This window comes from Maniola hyperantus, chromosome 16, assembly GCF_902806685.2.
Source record: "Maniola hyperantus chromosome 16, iAphHyp1.2, whole genome shotgun sequence".
Taxonomy (NCBI): domain Eukaryota; kingdom Metazoa; phylum Arthropoda; class Insecta; order Lepidoptera; family Nymphalidae; genus Maniola; species Maniola hyperantus.
This window is the reverse complement of record NC_048551.1, coordinates 13,615,441-13,632,741: the sequence shown is the minus strand read 5'-3', so window position 1 is coordinate 13,632,741 and position 17,301 is coordinate 13,615,441. Positions and strand designations below refer to the sequence as shown.

Below are 17,301 nucleotides of genomic sequence, written 5' to 3'. Positions count from 1 at the left end.
AAAAGATTCACACTCGATTCTAATGATCCATTCGAAATCCGAATCTGTTCAGGCATTTAGAAATTATGGTGGAATATACCTACACATGCATGAACCCTGAAAACTTTGCACTCCTTTTTTTGGGCAGTCATGTAAAAATTCTTTTTTTTCAAAATATTATCATTAAAATGAGGAACTTACATAGTACTGTAGGTACCTTAGTACCTAGTCCTAGTACTAAGTAAATAAGTAGGTAAGGTAGGTAAATTAAGGTAAGTAGGTAGGTAGGTAGGTACTGACTACTGTAGGTATGTAGAAAATAAAATCACGCTTCAAAGATATTCTTGACCGTATAATGTTCGAAGATTCGAATACATTCTGTATGATTGATGATTTACAATTCGACCAAGCAGTCTTCTTGTTATTTTGATACTTTTCTTGTACTATTTTCCAATGTAGCACGACAAGAGGATCGCCAAAACCGCTGCCGCGTACTGAAACAATTAAATATACTTAAGGCGAGTCACCGAGGCTAAGCGGAAAAAACTGGTTTGCTAGATCAAATGTTATAGGTATTTACTATTAAATAATGGCCTTGCTAAAAATATACAATATACCTAAAGACATTGTCTAAAGAATGTGCTACTTTGATACACAATAGGAAGTACTTCACTTGATCAAATAAAATCTTGAAATAAGCCGAAATAAAAGTCTAAAACGAATTATTTAATCCTTAAATTTCTGACTTGGCAAATAATTTTTATATGGAAATATTTGTCTTTAAGTACTACAGAGAACCTGCTAAATTTTGGTTTTCAACAGGACTTCTAAAATTTATTAAATTCAAATTTAACGTTTGAAACACAGTATTTGAACGTTGCCAAGCGGTTTACTTCAAAGCCGCGCTGCCCGCCTCGGCGACTCGCCTTAACTAGATGACGCCCGCGACTTCATCTGCGTGGATTTAGGTTTTCTAAAAATCCCGTGGGAACTCTTTAATTTTCCGGGGAAAAAAGCCTATGTCCTTCCCCGGGGTGTAAGTTAACTCTGTACCAAATTTCATCAAAATATCGGCTGAACTATTGGGCCTTGAAAAGCTAGCAGACAGACAGACAGACACACTTCCGCATTTATAATATTAGTATGGATTGATATGAAACATTTACCGCCAGGATAACTCGCAGAGTTAAAGGCTACTTAGAACTAAAAATAAGCCTTTATGAGTCATCATCATCATTATCACCACCCATCGTCGGCTCACTGGTAGGTAAGCACGGGTCTCCTCTCAGAATGACCAGAGTTTAGACCATAATCCACCACGCTGGCCAAGCGCGGATTGGCAGACTTCTCAAACTTTAGAGAAAATTATGAACTTTTTGCCCGGACACCCGAATAGACGTGTCTTGTCTAGGCCGAAGTCTACAGTCTACACGCGCATCCCACGACTTCGTTCGCGTGGATTTAGTTGTATAAAATCCCATGGGTACTCTTTGATTTTCCTCCTCCTATGTGATTAATGGGTCTTTGAGAGAGAAAAAGAAAAGATTGCTTACCTCAATGATAATAACCCAGATAAGGACCTGGCGGGTGATTTTGAATATTTCAGACAACAGGGCCATGAGGGCATCGACGCATCCCTGCTGGAAGGCCTCACTGGCGGGGCAGCTCAAGTTGATGGAGCCGCTCGAAGTGTCGGTGATGGCAGTGATGTTGATGTTGTCCTGCTGGATGTTCTGCAGGTCCTGGAGGTTCTGGAAGTTCTGGAGGGCCGAGGGGCAGCAGGTCACGGGGATGGAGGAGTTGTAATAGTCAGGACCTGTTGTGCCGCAGCAGCCGAGCTTTTGATAGAAAAAACTCTGAATTAGTTAAAAAATTACCTCTGTACCAAATAGGTGATGCCCGTGACTTCGTCGACGTGGATTTAGATTATTTACCCCAGGGAACTTTTTGATTTAGATTATTGGGAAAAAAACGTACGGAATTTACCGTGGTGCACTGCGATAAAAGGAATAAGTACTGTAAAAATTTAACGTTCTGACCCCAGTGACCTGCGATTCAAGCTGTATAAATGTTGATAGACCAGTCAGTCAGTCAGGACAACGTTCTTTTCGTATACTTACTAGATGGTGCCCGCGACTTTGTCCTCGTGGATTTAAGTTTTTTCAAATCCCTTGGGAACTCTTTAACTTCCTGGGATAAAAAGTCCCTTATCCTTCCTCGGGATGTAAGCTAACTTTGTACCAAATTTCATCAAAATCGGTTGAACTGTTGGGCCGTGAAAAGCTAGCGTACAGACAGACAGACAGACACACTTTCGCATTTATAATATTAGTATGGATATGTAACATATCAAATCCGGAGCTAGAAGGATAATACTCACAGTAGCCTCCATCAAGCCCAGGGTCTCCTTGTTCTGGGGGTTGCTGAAGGTGTCAGTGAGAACGTCCTCCGCTGTCTCCTTGATCTGGTCCCCGTCCTTGAAGATGACCACCGTGAAGACCACCGTGGCCGTCGCCAGGAGGATGGTGATCACCGAATACTGGAAAAGACGACGTCTTTCAACTATAGAAGTACGGATTCCAAGGATAGTGGCCCGTGCCATATATCAATCGTAATAAGTACTTAGTCTAAGTACCTCAGAACGAAACCTAATCATCTCGACATTGCAATTCCCAACGAGTCACAGTTCACACTGTAGCTTGGGCGTGACTCGATGGGATTTTTTTTCGATGGATTCCCAACGAGTCACACTGTTACACGATTGGGTGTGACTCGTTGGGAACCCATCACTCCGCGTCTTGTCCGTCCTCTTCCTATATTTTTTAAAATAAATATTTTAAATATATTAAATAATATAATATATTAGATAATATATTAAATATTTACATGATCTTAGATTGTGTTATATGCTTTTTTCAGGACCATACATTGAATAGATTTTTAAAACTTGTGTAAAGGCAAGTCCACAATGTATCGTGGAATTTTTGTTATAAAAGGTTATACCTACCCATTCCCACAAATGACTTTTGGACTTTCCTGAGGCGGAGCGTAGGAGTTGCAAGCTTATTACGGCAATGGTTGAAATAAATTAAATGATGAAGTAGGTAGGTTAAGTGATAGGATAGTGATAGGATAAGAGTTAACACATTACCGTGATGAGCAAACACCTGTTCTTGCAGAACGCGCCGCAGCATCCGCAGAAGAAGATCGCGCTGAAGACGGCGCCCACCACGATCACAATGATGGCGGGACTGTTGAAGTCCAGGTCCTCGTTGCTCACTTTGTGCACTTCGATCAAGGCGAAGATGCCTATCCCCGTCACGGCTAAGCTCACGATCTATGAGCAAATCAATTCGTCATTAAAAAAAACCGGCCAAGTGCAAGTCAGGATCGCGCAACGAGAGTTGCCTATTACAGTCGTATTTTTTCGACATTTTGCATGATTATTCAAAAACTATGATGCATAAAAATAAATAAAAATCTGTTTTAGAATGTACAGGTGAAGCCGTTTCATATGGTACCCCACTTGATATAGTTAACTTACTTCGAAAATTGAAAATACTAGTATTTACTCGTTTATGAACACAATTTATTTATTTTTGTGTGATGTAAGCCTAAATTCACGGTTTTCAGATATTTCCCCTAATGTCTGCTATAAGACCAACCTACCTGCCAAATTTCATGATTCTAGGTCAACGGGAAGTACCCTGTAGGTTTCTTGACAGACCGACAGACAGTCAGACAACAAAGTGATCCTATAAGGGTTCCGTTTTTCCTTTTGAGGTACGGAACCCTAAAAACCATTGTCGTCGTCACTCAACGTCGCAAGTTTTCTGATGAAGCGTTACCGACACTGTGCCGACACCGGAAATCATAGTCAAGATAGGGGCTTCTGTAGAGGAGGATTCAGATGTCATGTTTTTTTTTTTTATTAAAAGAATATTAGCCATGTTAAATGACTAATATTCCCCTTTCCTCTCCAACTAAGCATGAAGCTTGTGCTAGGAGTAGGTACGACAATAGTGCAACGGGCGGGATTTGAACCGTCGCGTCGACCTTTGGGTTTCAGTCCATTCCTTTACCAGTTGAACTATTGAGGCTCTAAATGTTTCATAGCGTCATACGCAAATCGCAACCCTCAGCGCATACTGGGAGGCTCCGAGATCTCTTATGGAAACATCGGTGCTCATGTGCTGACCTGACCTGCTCATTTTATTAATCGTACACCGCCTGTAGCAATATACAAGCAATATTTTCTATCTACACTTTCATCTGGCCGTTCGTAATCGTAATCAGTCTATAATAATAATATTATCTATTATTTAAACTAACTAACAAAATAGCATTATTTAAATACTAGATGATGCCCGCGACTTCGTCCGCTTGGATTTAGTATTTAAAAATCCCGTGGGAACTTTTTGATGTTCCGGGATAAAACGCCTATGTCCTTCCCCGGGATGCAAGCTATCGCTGTACCAAATTTCGACAAAATCGGTTGAATGGATGGGCCGGGAAAGGCTAGCAGACACACAGACAGACAGACATACAGACAGACAGACGGACAGACAGACAGTCAGACTTTCGCATTTATAATATTAGTATGGATTATCAACGCACAGCTCTTACTAAGTGGAGGGAATTTGCAAAAAACTCATCTAAGTGAAGCTGGGGCGGGTTAATTAGTTCAATAATAATTTAGCAGTCTAACAGTAAAAACAGTGCCTAGGTAGGTATTCTTATTTTTTTACATCATCATCATCATCATCATCATCATCAAGATCTACCCATCGCCAGCTTACTACTAGGCACGGGTCTCCTCTCACCTTTGATGACATTATGAAGAACTTTCAGGCATGTAAATTTCCTTGCAATGGTTTCCTACACCTTTGTCCTTTAGTACAGCAAGTGATATTTTAATGCCCAAAAGACACATATAGGTCCGAAAGGTTAGAGCCTAGAGGTGCATAACCGGGATTTAACCCTTGACCTCCCGAATATAAGGCTGACGTCTGAACCACTAGACTATGCGGACAAAATTAATATGACACTGGGGCATCAAGTCAATGATATTAGAAGATTTTCTTCTAATATCATTGCATCAAGTCGTAAGCATAACTGAGTAGCAAACCACAAAAGTTTTTGTTCAGAAAAACCCTGATGAATGTTGAATGTAGTATACTACTTTTTTTTTTAAAGAATACTAGGCATGTTGAATGACTATAATATTCCCCTATCCTCTCCAAATAAGCGTCAAGCTTGTGTTAGGAGTAGGTACGACAATAGTACAACGGGCGGGGTTTGAACCGTCGACCTTTCGGTTTTCAGTCCACTCCTTCACCCGTTGAGCTATTGAGGCTCTTATAGATCGTTGGGTTTCTACCACTTTACAGGAAAACTGAATATGTAGGTACTTACAGACAGTAGAAAATTCAAAACAAATAAAATGGATTGCGCTAAGCAAGCGCCACAACTTAGTAAACACATTTTTTCTATTTTTTATTTTTTTACCAGCACAGATAAATTACTAAGACTGAAAAAGAAAACTTTTTAACCAACTTGTTTTAATTTTGCAGTGATTCTAATTAGTGCAGTGGACTGCACGCAAGATGAGTGCTTTGCTATGAATAATAGGTACTTTTAATACCTATCAGGCTTAGCACTTAAAGTGGTTGAATTACCCATAATTATTACTAGCTTATGCTCGCGACTTCGTCCGCGTGGCCTACAAAAATTCACCCTCTTAGGGGTTGAATTTTCAAAAATCCTATCTTGGCGGATGCCTACGTCATAATAGCTATCTGAATGCCCAATTTCAACCCGATCCGTGCAGTAGTTTGAGCGTTGATAGATCAGTCAGTCAGTCAGTCAGTTAGTCAGTCAGTCGGTCAGTCAGTCACCTTTTCCTTTTATATGTTTAGATTTTCCTATCACCACTATGATATAATACAATCCCACAACTTCATACATAACACACTGGTGGTGAAACTACTTACGACTTTTTCAGCTCTCGGCCTCTCGTACCCACTGGCCTTTGTGCACCGGCTCTTTACATCCACGGAAAGAAGTTAGTACATACAGGGTGTAACTAGAACGTAGCGTTATTGTTATACTTCCTAAACACAATCGAGGCAATGATTTCTATGGTACCTACTATTGGGTATTACCTATTCTGTGGTTCATGGTTTGACGCTGTGGCGGATTATCCCTAAGGCAAACTAGGTACGTGCCTAGGGGCGCGAGATTACGAAGAGGCGCGTGCGATCATGTAGAGTTGGGTTTTTATGCAAAATCTTGGAGTGACCGAGGCTTCTTTAATATAGCCAAGTTTGAAGTCTTCACTCGTTCATTTAGTTACGATTATAGTACGTGACAGGTCGAGATGGCAATCGAGGAGGAAACGACCCCACACCCCCCTCTGGTATGACGTATCGATAGAACAAGTAGGTACCTACTTTCCAAGTGGAGTACTTTTCCCAACACAATCTTATCAGACGAGTGTAATCAATAAACACTTGTTTCTACTTTCCACATTACTCATGGTGTTGCAACTGATGGTGTTGCAACTCATGGTGTTGCAACTGAAAACTTATGATAACTAGCGGATATCATGAACCGTGACTTCGTTCGCGTGGATCTAGGTTTTTTAAAACCCCTTGGGAACTGTTTGATTTTCCGGGATTAAAAGTATCCTATGTCACTCTCTCTTTTTGGACTTTTTTTGCAAGATACCTATCTTGCATTAAAAAAAATAAGTCAGGTATCCGAAAGTTAGCTAGCTAAGGTAAGTCAGCTGTTTAAGCTAGCTATTCAAGAAAGAATTTTATCGCCGTACTCAGAGTCGCTAATCGTTACTTAAGATTGAGTTAAAACGAGACAGATTTATGTGAGAACTCTGTCTCGTTTTAACTAAACTTAAGTAATGATTAAGCGACTCTGAGTACGGCTGTAAGTAACATTACAATAACAAACAACGTAATCTAAGATGGTAATTCTTGGGATAAATTGGAAAACCCCTCCTTTTTGGAAGAAAGAAAAGAAACAACGGTACCTATTTATAAAGTTATATTTTATTACAAAAAATACCTAACTACTTATGCTTATTTAGATTGGGTAAGAAATGTGTTTTAAATTTTAATACAACCCTTTCTATGTACTTAGTATACGCATTGAATTTGCCATTCCAAATATAAAAAAAAATTAGCTTTTTTTATGCTTGATGACCAGTGGAATTTGAAAGTATAAGCTACTTAAGCTTCAAAGAACACAATTTTTGTTTGGGATAGCCTTCTATACATTAAATCCAATGGTTTTACTTAAACGAAAAAGGAAAAAAGCCTAAGTACTAATTAATGAATAGAAATGACTAAATAGTGAGTCATATCTTTTTCATCACATTCCTCTTTAAAGAAAGGCAAGTTAAATATTTTAGTCCTGATATTAATTAGTTATGATTATTCTAATAGAGCCCTGTACCTATCTAGCTATATATATCCAGGAGAAGGTATACCTGCCTACTTAGTACATGAAAATATGTCCGATTTTTTTTGAGTTATGGCCGAATACAGAAGCGTCGTTGATTTTGTCAGTTTGTTTATACAACTACCTAAAGGCAAAAAACACCCATTTATCGTTTTGGGCGCTCTTAAGTAGGTGTTATATTTTTCAGTGTTCAGTCATTGGATAACAACATACATTACTGAATATGTAAGGAGACAAAACAGTGTCTCTAGCGGACCATTGCAAAAATTCCATTGCAAGAGTCTCCAAAGAAATAGGGTCTTAGAGTGTACTGTAGTAATAAAATGAAGTGATTTTTTGTATAGCGGTAGTTTATGGGACTAGAATTCATTATTAAAGAGAATAATTAAAAAAAATTGTGGGGCTTATGTCCCGCAAATAGTTAATACGCGTGGCCGCCATTTTAGTGATGTCAGCACTTTTTTTTTCCCCCTTTCCTCTCCAATTCAGCGTCAGGCTTGTGCTAGGAGTAGGTACGACAATAGTGCAACGGGCGGGGTTTGAACCGTCAACCTTTCGGTTTTCAGTCCACTCCTATACCGGTTGAGCTATGCTTCGATGTAATGAGACATAGTTCCAGCGCAATAGCAATTTGTGGGACTTATAGTTAAGATTTTCAAGATACATCTGAGTTGTAGGATCACTAGATATTCGGCCCGGCCTATAGCTACAGTCTACAGCTAACTACAACATCTAGTAACGCGTCCTCCTGCTCCTGTTGCGCACGTGGTTGGCGAGGCACAGCCCGAACACGACCGCCACCAACTGAAAAACAAAACAAATGTATTACTGAGTTTCTTCTCTCTGTGTCATGTATACGGTATACCTCATTGTAGAGGGGTGTGAGTTGTGATCTCTTTAAATTTAGGTATAGTATTTTATATTTTATAGTAAATACTTTACGGGTCGGGCTGAAGTTTGGCATGCAGATAGCTATTATGGCGTAGGCATCCGCTCAGAAAGGATTTTTGAAAATTCAACTCCTAAGGGGGTAAAATAGGGTGATGAAAGTGTAGTCCACGCACACGAATCATATCAATCACTAGTTAGTGATAATACCCAAACCCGACGGCTTATCGATATCTCCAAGACGTCATGAGGAAAGGAAAAAGCCAAATTCAGAATTGTAAAGTCCGTAACCCATCCAGTTAGAGACCTGGATCAACGTTGCATAACCAGCATGACCTACTCATATGGGCTAAAAATAAATGACAATGAGCTCGGTGGCTATCGTTCTCTGTTGAACACTGAGTCAACGAAGCATCCGCTGGTTTGGTCTGGTGGGAAGCTACGGCCGTTAGTAGGGTGGGTTCCCAACGAGTCACACCCAAGTTACAGTGTGACTCATTGGGAATTACAATGAATAAAAAAGTTGCAACTGGTAACAGTGTGACTCGATGGGAAAAAACAATGAGTATGCACTTCCCAACGAGTCACAGTGTGACACGCGATTGGGTGATGATGACAAACTAATTATAAATCAAAGAATTCATTAATTCTTTACCTGCTTTCTGATATAAAGAAAAGGGATTAGAAGTACGGTTAGTTACCACCCTACTGGCATAGCCGTGCTGCCAAGCGATTTAGCGTTCCGGTACGATGCCGGGTAGAAACCTATAAAGGGAAAAAGTACGTTACCTCAACCGAGACAACAATAATGGCGACGATGCCGATGGCCAAGCCGAAGGTCTTGAAGAACTCGGTGAGCACCTTGTTGCAGCCGGGGTGCGCGTTGACGATGGTGCACGGCGTGCCGGCGCAGCATGACTCCGGCAGCATCACGTTCAGGTACGACTCCGGGCCCGTCACGCCGCAGCACGTGAACTGTAACCAGAGGTGAACAGTAAGAGTAAAAGTTAGCCCTTGACTGCAATCTCACGGTGGAAAGTGATGATGCAGTCTAAAATGGAAACGGGCTAAAGGTCCATCTTTCCCACTGGGCACTCTGGGCACGTGCCCAGAGTGCCCAGTAGGCCCTGCCAGATCGCCAAACTATAACCGTCCGACCGATATACCGAACTATAGTGAAGACTGACCCCGACCCACTACTCTGTCATGGTCTTAGAGGCGCAATTATTCTAATGTGCCCAGGGCCTCCAATAGGTTAAAGACGGCCCTGGCTAACCTGGAAGGGGTATGGTAGTTTTATATTAAACCCATACCCCTTTGGTTTCTACACGGCACACACACATCGAGTTGTACCGGTACTGTCTATCCTTAGGTTGGAGCTTGGTATAAGCATTATTTTATCGTAGAATGACATTAATTCTTCTTTGTAGAGCGTTGTCTTTGTCACTCATACTCATATGACGTTTTGTCGGCCTCAACGACCGAGACGTTGCTCTACAAATTTGCTATCTCCAGCTAAAGATCGATGTTCATCACTTTTGGCCACGTACTGTCAGTGAAATTTTGTGGTTGTCCTACAAAGGCCTACTAAGTCCATTTTTTTTGCAATATATACCTAATCTAAAGTAAGTAAGTAAGTAAAATATGCTTTATTGTACACCAAAACAAAAACAATAGACATATAACAAATACAGCATGTACAATAGGGGGCCTTATCGCTAAAATAGCGATCTCTTCCAGGCAACCTTAGGGTAGAGGATATTATAAAAATTAAAGAAAGCGGAAGGGGTGTACTAATTAAATAAAGTAAATACACATAATATACCTATGTATATATATATATATATATAAATGAAAATACAACAGTAAATAAGAGAGGAATAGACGACAGATAAGTGGAATAAAAGTAAAAATAAATAAACACATCAAATGGATCTAGGTATCCGTTTCCGTTTAAGTCAGGCATGCTTACAGATTTTTGTATCTCCATGAACCCTTGGCGGTCCCTGGCGAAGGCCTCCGCGAGCCACGTGGGGATGTCGTCCAGCAGCTGGTCCTGCTTCACGAAGATCAGCGTCGCCAGGGCTATCTTCAGCACCATCAGCACTATCATGAAGATTGCGTACTGGAATCATAACGCATATTTTGTTTAAACTAGCTTATGCCCGTGGCTTCACCCGCGTAAAGTACACAAATTTCAAACCCATATTTTACCCCCTTAGGGGTTGAATTTGCAAAAATCCTTTCTTAACGGATGTCTTTATATACATCATATTAATAGCTATCTGCAGATAGCTATTAGACATAATAATAGTAGAATGGGTAAGGTGTGTGACTAAACTGATGTAAGACCTACATGTACCCATATTCCAGCGAATAAACGTTTATTTATTTAATTTATTTATTTATAGCTACCTACTAGCTACTGATTCTCCTACGAGGAGAAATAGAGTAATAGGAAAGTTCTAGAAGTTTCCCTACTACAAGGCATAATATTATTGTAAGTAGGTACCTATATATTAAACTTTTGAAAAGAGCTACCGCTGAGTTTCGTGTTGGGTTTTCCCAGTGAGTACTTACCAGTGGGAAATTTTGTAATTATTTTTCGCAGAGGAGTGCAAACTAAAATCGAATGAAAATTGAAATACAGACCTTATTGCTTGATTTTAACACAAGAACAACAGAGACTCGTGTTATCTCGCTCATGATTCGCGTGTACAAAATATGGCGCGTAGACCAATAGCGTGCGGGCGCGCGCTATGATTGGCTGAAATATTTTCGCGCCATTCATAAATAAGATTTCTGCGCAGGTACATCGGCGTAACTTCTAAAAGTGGTAGTACTACAAAACTCACAGTAATTAGCATGCAGTTGCTCTCTCTGATAGCTCCACAGCAGCCGAAGAAGGCCACCACGAAGACGATGCATCCCAGTACGATGGCGCCGATGGGCGTCAGCTTGAACACCGGCGAGCCCTCCAGCACGCCCGCCACCTGTGACACCTGCAGCTCCACCGCCACGCCCAGACCTAGCAGCGCCAGCCCGGCCAGCTGGAAGACACAAAAATTAAAGTTACGAAAACCAGCAAGTGCGAGTCGGGCCTCGCTACGAGACGATATAACGTATACTGTATTTAGCCATAAATAAAAGTGTGTTAGAATTTATAGAATGTGTAGAATATAAGAAAATAGTAATTAAGTAAACGTTAAAAAAAAATTGGAACATTATATTATAGTAGTTAATTTAGTTTTTTTAACATGTTTATCCATTTTACAATAGAACGTTTACCTACTGTTTACTTTTTAACCATACCTACAGACAAACCGTATGGAATCTTTACTTAAATTGTTATCACCTTTGAAACTCTGATATAATATCTGTACGGAATTTGCATGCAGTGTTTACTTTTAAACGATTTAACATAGTTGTGCATGATAGAAAAACCTATGTATTTATTATAGTTAGTAAGTTTTATGTTAAAATCGCTAGTAAACCATTCAATAAAAAATAAAAAATAACAAGATCTAGTAAGTAAGTAGTTTTTGATTTATCGTGCAAAATGTCGATAAAATACGATTGTAGTACGGAAACCTCAGTGCGCGAGTCTGATTCGGACTTGGCCCGTTTTTTCAAGTATGGAAGCCTCCCTTAAAACCAATATTCGGTTTTGGGGTCAACGTTCTACACTAAATAGGTACCAAAATTTCAGGTTTGTAATTAATTTCGTCTACGAGCTAGACGTGAAGCTACCCGTGACACGCGGAGACATAGATGGACAGACAGATTTGTAGGGGTCCGTTTTACCCTTTGGAAACCCTAAAAATTGGAATTTTGTCCCATCACGACATGCCTACCACAAGATCACATCACAGTATTTCGCTGTTCGTCTACACCACTATCATGTCAGTACCCTTATTATAAATGCGAAAGTGTGTTTGTTTGTTGGTTTATTGGTTTATTGGTTAATTGGTTTGTTGGTTTGTCCTTCAATCACGTCGCAACGGTGCAACGGATTGACGTGATTTTTGGCATGGGGACCTGCAGAGTGACATAGGCTACTTTTTATCCCGGAAAATAAAAGAGTTCCCACAGGATTTTTAAAAAACCTAATTCCACGCGGACGAAGTCGCGGGCATCAGCTAGTAGTGCTATAAATGTATGTTTTTAAAAAATTCAGATGCAAGTTAGCCCTTGACTGCAATCTCACCTGGTGGTAAGTGATGATGCAGTCTAAGATGGAAGCGGGCTAACCTGGGAGGGGTAGGTATGGCAGTTTTAAATTTTTTATGAAACCCATGCCCCTTTGGTTTCTGCACGGTATCGCACCGGAACGCTAAATTGCTTATAGCGGCACGGCTTTGCCGGTAGGGTGGTAACCAGCCACGGCCGAAGCCTCCCACCAGACCAGACTAGAAAATGAGAAATTATAAAATTCCAAACCCCTGCCAGGAATCGAACCCGGGGCCTCCCACTAATAAGACCACAGTGCTTCCCACTACGCCAGGGAGGTCATCAAATATGTATATTTAGTGTGTGTGCGTTTAACCTAATACCTGCTTAACTATGTGTGCATGTGTGTATGAGGGACATCTTCGTATCGATAGTTTATCTTATCCGATAACGGCATAGGTGCGAACTGCGACTTGCGAGGGACCAGCCTTACACAAGTTTCCTTACACATGAGTTTCCATTGGAAATGCTTATAGAACAAAGTCATAGGTAGGTACATAGTATACTATATCAACACATACTACTTCTAGTTAGGTACTATTAATGTATATGTATAGTAGGTATATGTAGGTATAACTCGCTTGACCGCTTGTTGTTTCTTCTAAAAAAGTAAAATAATTAACTAATCACAATTGAAATGCAAAAGTGTCGGTATGCATGTCTGCCCATCTGTATGTAGGTCAGCTAGCTTAACACGGCCCATCTGCTAAACCGTTTTTGACGGATACAGAGATAGCTTGCATCCCAGGCGACAATTTTTATCCCGGAAAATCAAAGAGTTCCCTCGGGAATTCTCGCGTCGGAAAAACAATTTAAAACTCACGCGGATGAAGTCGCGGTCTGTTTTTTGTTGTTTGTCCTTCAATCACGTCGCAACAGAGCAACGGTTCATCGTGGTTTTTTGAATAGGTATAATTAAAGACCTGTAGGATGACGTATGTCTACTTTTTATCACGAAAAATCAACACATGTTGATGGGATGTTAAAAAACATAAATCTACACGGACGAAGTCGCGGGCCTCAGCAAGTATTCATTCAGGCTTCACTTGGGTTATTGTATATTCAGCTTATTGAAAGTTTTAATCATAACATTTAACCCTAATTTTTGAGGGTACTTTTTAAATGCATGATTAATTTAGTATTCAACAAAGGCATTATTTTCTATTTTTCAAATATTTTAATCAGTAAAGTCTAATCCTTATAAAATATTCGAATATCACAATGAAATTCAATCGAAAAAAGATAAACAATCATAGTAACTGTGTAGGTAGGTACATGTCAGTACGCTGCATGTACTTACACAGAAAAACACTGATAACAAAATAGTACACGAATCTACTCACCGCAAAAAATAGGTTCGCGAAGAACAGTATGTATTTCACAAGAAATTCACCACAACCCATTTTGATTTGATGTAGTTTTTTCAAAAAAAGTAAATAAAACCGCACCGAATGTGCTCACGCGTCGGAAAAACAGCGACTGAATAAAAACATGGCCGGCAATCGTGCTAACTTATCTAAAGATAAGGATTGATATTTTACATGGAACCGCTATTTTCTATCCGGTCACCACTCACCACTGAAATGTACGATGAGTAATTTAACTAGAACAATTTGTTGTTTTCATAAGGTCATCGTTCTTTATCGATGTTGAATCAACTGGGTTGTTTAGTAAGTACTTATATTAATTCAAAATACTTATAATAATACTCACTTAGTTTTTTTTACGTCAGATACAAGTTAGCCCTTGACTGCAATCACATCTGGTGGTAAGTGATGATGCAGTATAAGATGGAAGCGGGCTAACCTGGAAGGCGTATGGCAGTTTTAATGAAACCCATGCCCCTTTGGTTTCTACACGGCATCGTACCGGAACGCTAAATCGCTTGGCGGCACAGCTTTGCCGGTAGGGTGGTAACTAGACACGGCCGAAGCCTCATACCAGACACATCTGATCTAGATGCATAGATAGGCAGATAAGTAAAGAGCGCCACCTCGCCAACAAACTGGCCCACCAGTTTGGCGAGATAGATGTAGGAAACTCTGTAAAATTAATATGAATAAATAAATTAAAAAAAATATATATAGATAGGTATCGTATCATCGTCGGCGGATCACTACTGAGCACGGGTCTCCTCTCAGAATGAGAGTCCACCACGCTGGTCAAGCACGGATTGGCAGACTTCACACACCTTTGGGAACATCATGAAGAACTTTGAGGCATGGAGGTTTCAGCAAGTGAAAATTTGACAAACTGCGATCTCAAGAATTAATGGAGCAAATTGTATGCGAAAAAAAATTGCTTTATTGTTTTTGTCAGGCGTACCTGCACCGATTTCGCTAATTATTTTTTATAATATTCCTTGAAGTACGAGGATGGTTCTTACGGAGAGAAAAATTAAAAAAATTGTAAGTCAGTATTATAAAAATTAAAAATTTAAGAATCGACTGCTATAGGCGGAACGAAGTTCGCCTGGGCAATTAGTAAAAAATAAAAAAAAATAAAAAAAACTATAAGTACTGTTTTATTTAATTTTACCTTTATCTTTACACCTAACGACTCAGTAATAGGTAGGTACGTTGATACGAAAATTGCAGAAAATAAAGAAATAAGAACCGTTAAAAAAAGATTTCAGAGAAACAGAGATTACTATCAACGGGCGGGCAACGTGAAATTAGTTAACAATCACCTCGTTATGCACATGTATGCATTTTACTGCATTTTAGGTAAGTTTTACGACTTGCTTTAATATTTTTAGGGTTCCGTACCTCAAATGGAAAAACGGAACCCTTATAGGATCACTTTGTTGTCCGTCTGTCGGTCTGTCGGTCTGTCAAGAAACCTACAGGGTACTTCCCGTTGACCTAGAATCTTGAAATTTGGCAGGTAGGGTGGTTTTATAGCAGACATTCGGGGAAAAATCTGAAAACCGTGAAGTTGTGTTTACGTCACACAAAAAAAATTAAATTGTGGTCATGAACTAATAATTAGTATTTTCAATTTTCAAGTCAGTACCCGTAGTATAAGATTTTACGTGACACCAAACGTTGCTAGAATTCGAGAGTCGAAACACTTCTGCGTTATAGTAATCTGGATCTTAAATGCCTTGTTTTAAAGCTCAAGTTTGTCCACACATCTACAGCCAGTGCTCCAAGAGGAAACCTTGCGAAATTAAAATCAGTGGCATTGAATTTTTGACTTCAATCCAAGGCTCTTTAGGTCCATTTTACTTTGATGTTATTGTGTTTAGATTCTCGAATTCTAGCAATAGCAACGTTTGGTGAGACGTAAAATCTTATACTACGGGTACAGGTAACTTAAGTGGGGTATCATATGAAAGGGCTTCACCTGTGCATTCTAAAACAGATTTTTATTTTATTTTTATCCATCATAGTTTTTGAATTATCGTGCAAAATGTCGAAAAAATACGACTGTAGTACGGAGCCCTCGTTGGGCGAGCCTGACTCGCACTTGGCCAGTTTTTCTTTACTTCATTGCTTTTGAGTTCTAAAGTCCAATTCTCTTACAAAGCCTGTTCTCGGTATGTAGGTAATACGTATGTATATGTACCTAGCTACCTACCCTTGTAAGAGCCGTGATAGCTTAGTGGTTAATACGTCCGCCTCCCCTTCGGGAGGTCAAGGGTTTGATCCCGAGCACATATCTTTGTTCAGATTTATGTGTGTTTTAAGCAATTAAAGTATCACTTGCTTTAACGATTAAGGAAACGTCGTGAGAAAATCTCCATACCTTAGAGTTCTCCATATATAATGTTCACAAAGGTGAAGTCTGTCATTCCTTACTTGACCAGCAGTGGCGTGCAGGTCATAGAGGCATAAAAGCACTGCTTACCTAGTTGAAATGGCTATGTGATCATTTTTCATGATGACCTGTCATTAAATAGGTAGTTAGCTAACTAATGCTTACCCTAGGTTCAAACCCTGTGCACGCCACTGTTGACCAGCGTGATAGACTATGGCCGAACCCTTTTCATTCTGAGAGATCCGTGCACGTAGTAGTAAGCCCAGGTTGCTGAAGAGTAATTTTGAGAGCTTCATAGAAAACCATTTTTATGTTCGAAATACGGCTGTTCCATACTTCTCATTCGTTGTGAAGAAACTTGCGGTAGCAATTCCTGAAGACGTGAACGATACGTCACCGGCTCATACGTCAACAAGGTCGAGGGTTTCCGGTTCGTGCGACTGCGACTGGACACTCACTGGATCAGTTACCGGGAAAACTGATTCATTAATTATGCGTATACTGCGTATGTTTACTAAACTTCACTCGGCGAAATCTTCAAAATCTAGTTAAATATGTACTTTACTGTACCCAAGAGCTGGTGCTTATTTCGCTCAACGGTTGAGCCTTGCCGTTCAGCGAGGTAATAGCGCCAGTGTTTTGGGCACAATGCCCATAATTGACCATTTGGACGGGGTATATTTTTTGTAAATAAATTTTTTTTAGTGATAAGTTTTTCTGTATGTAACTACATACTATATATAGTTTTTTTTGTTGTTGTTGTTGTTGTTTTAACGTATACCTATATTAATAGTAAAAATTACTATTGTTTGGTGCAAGAATATCATTTTTTGTACTTTACTTATGTAAAATATTTGCAAATCTGAGGACAACAAATGTCCGATAATAATTTTCTTATGGTTACAATCGAATTGTTTTGGAATTGCAAAACTAACACTTTTCACCATTGATTTGTTAATAAAT

The 17,301-nt window shown here is 39.7% G+C and overlaps 2 protein-coding genes across 2 annotated transcripts; both read right to left on the bottom strand.

Annotated features, from left to right (window-relative positions):
- Positions 1-310: 310 nt before the first annotated feature.
- Positions 311-5,617, bottom strand: LOC117989489 (23 kDa integral membrane protein-like). The gene is made up of 5 exons (XM_034976862.2): positions 5,395-5,617; positions 3,131-3,316; positions 2,360-2,518; positions 1,533-1,817; positions 311-473 (listed from the first exon to the last, which is right to left on the bottom strand). Exons 1-5 carry the CDS (start codon positions 5,461-5,463, stop codon positions 423-425), a joined length of 750 nt encoding a protein of 249 aa, XP_034832753.1. The 5' UTR covers positions 5,464-5,617; the 3' UTR covers positions 311-422.
- A 1,407-nt stretch (positions 5,618-7,024) lies between these two features.
- On the bottom strand, positions 7,025-14,094 carry LOC117989490 (23 kDa integral membrane protein-like). The gene is made up of 5 exons (XM_034976863.2): positions 13,920-14,094; positions 11,202-11,396; positions 10,319-10,471; positions 9,136-9,321; positions 7,025-8,262 (listed from the first exon to the last, which is right to left on the bottom strand). Exons 1-5 carry the CDS (start codon positions 13,977-13,979, stop codon positions 8,191-8,193), a joined length of 666 nt encoding a protein of 221 aa, XP_034832754.1. The 5' UTR covers positions 13,980-14,094; the 3' UTR covers positions 7,025-8,190.
- Positions 14,095-17,301: the final 3,207 nt, after the last annotated feature.

Coding starts and splice junctions, on each gene's coding strand:
- LOC117989489 (XM_034976862.2), bottom strand. CDS start 5,463: ATGTGTTTACTAAGTTGTGGCGCTTGCTTAGCGCAATCCATTTTATTT. Junction 3,317..5,394: donor TTTTGAATTTTCTACTGTCT/GTAAGTACCTAC, acceptor ATTTGCTCATAG/ATCGTGAGCTTAGCCGTGAC. Junction 1,818..2,359: donor TGGGCTTGATGGAGGCTACT/GTGAGTATTATC, acceptor TTCTATCAAAAG/CTCGGCTGCTGCGGCACAAC.
- LOC117989490 (XM_034976863.2), bottom strand. CDS start 13,979: ATGGGTTGTGGTGAATTTCTTGTGAAATACATACTGTTCTTCGCGAAC. Junction 10,472..11,201: donor GCAACTGCATGCTAATTACT/GTGAGTTTTGTA, acceptor TTATGATTCCAG/TACGCAATCTTCATGATAGT. Junction 9,322..10,318: donor TCATGGAGATACAAAAATCT/GTAAGCATGCCT, acceptor CTCTGGTTACAG/TTCACGTGCTGCGGCGTGAC.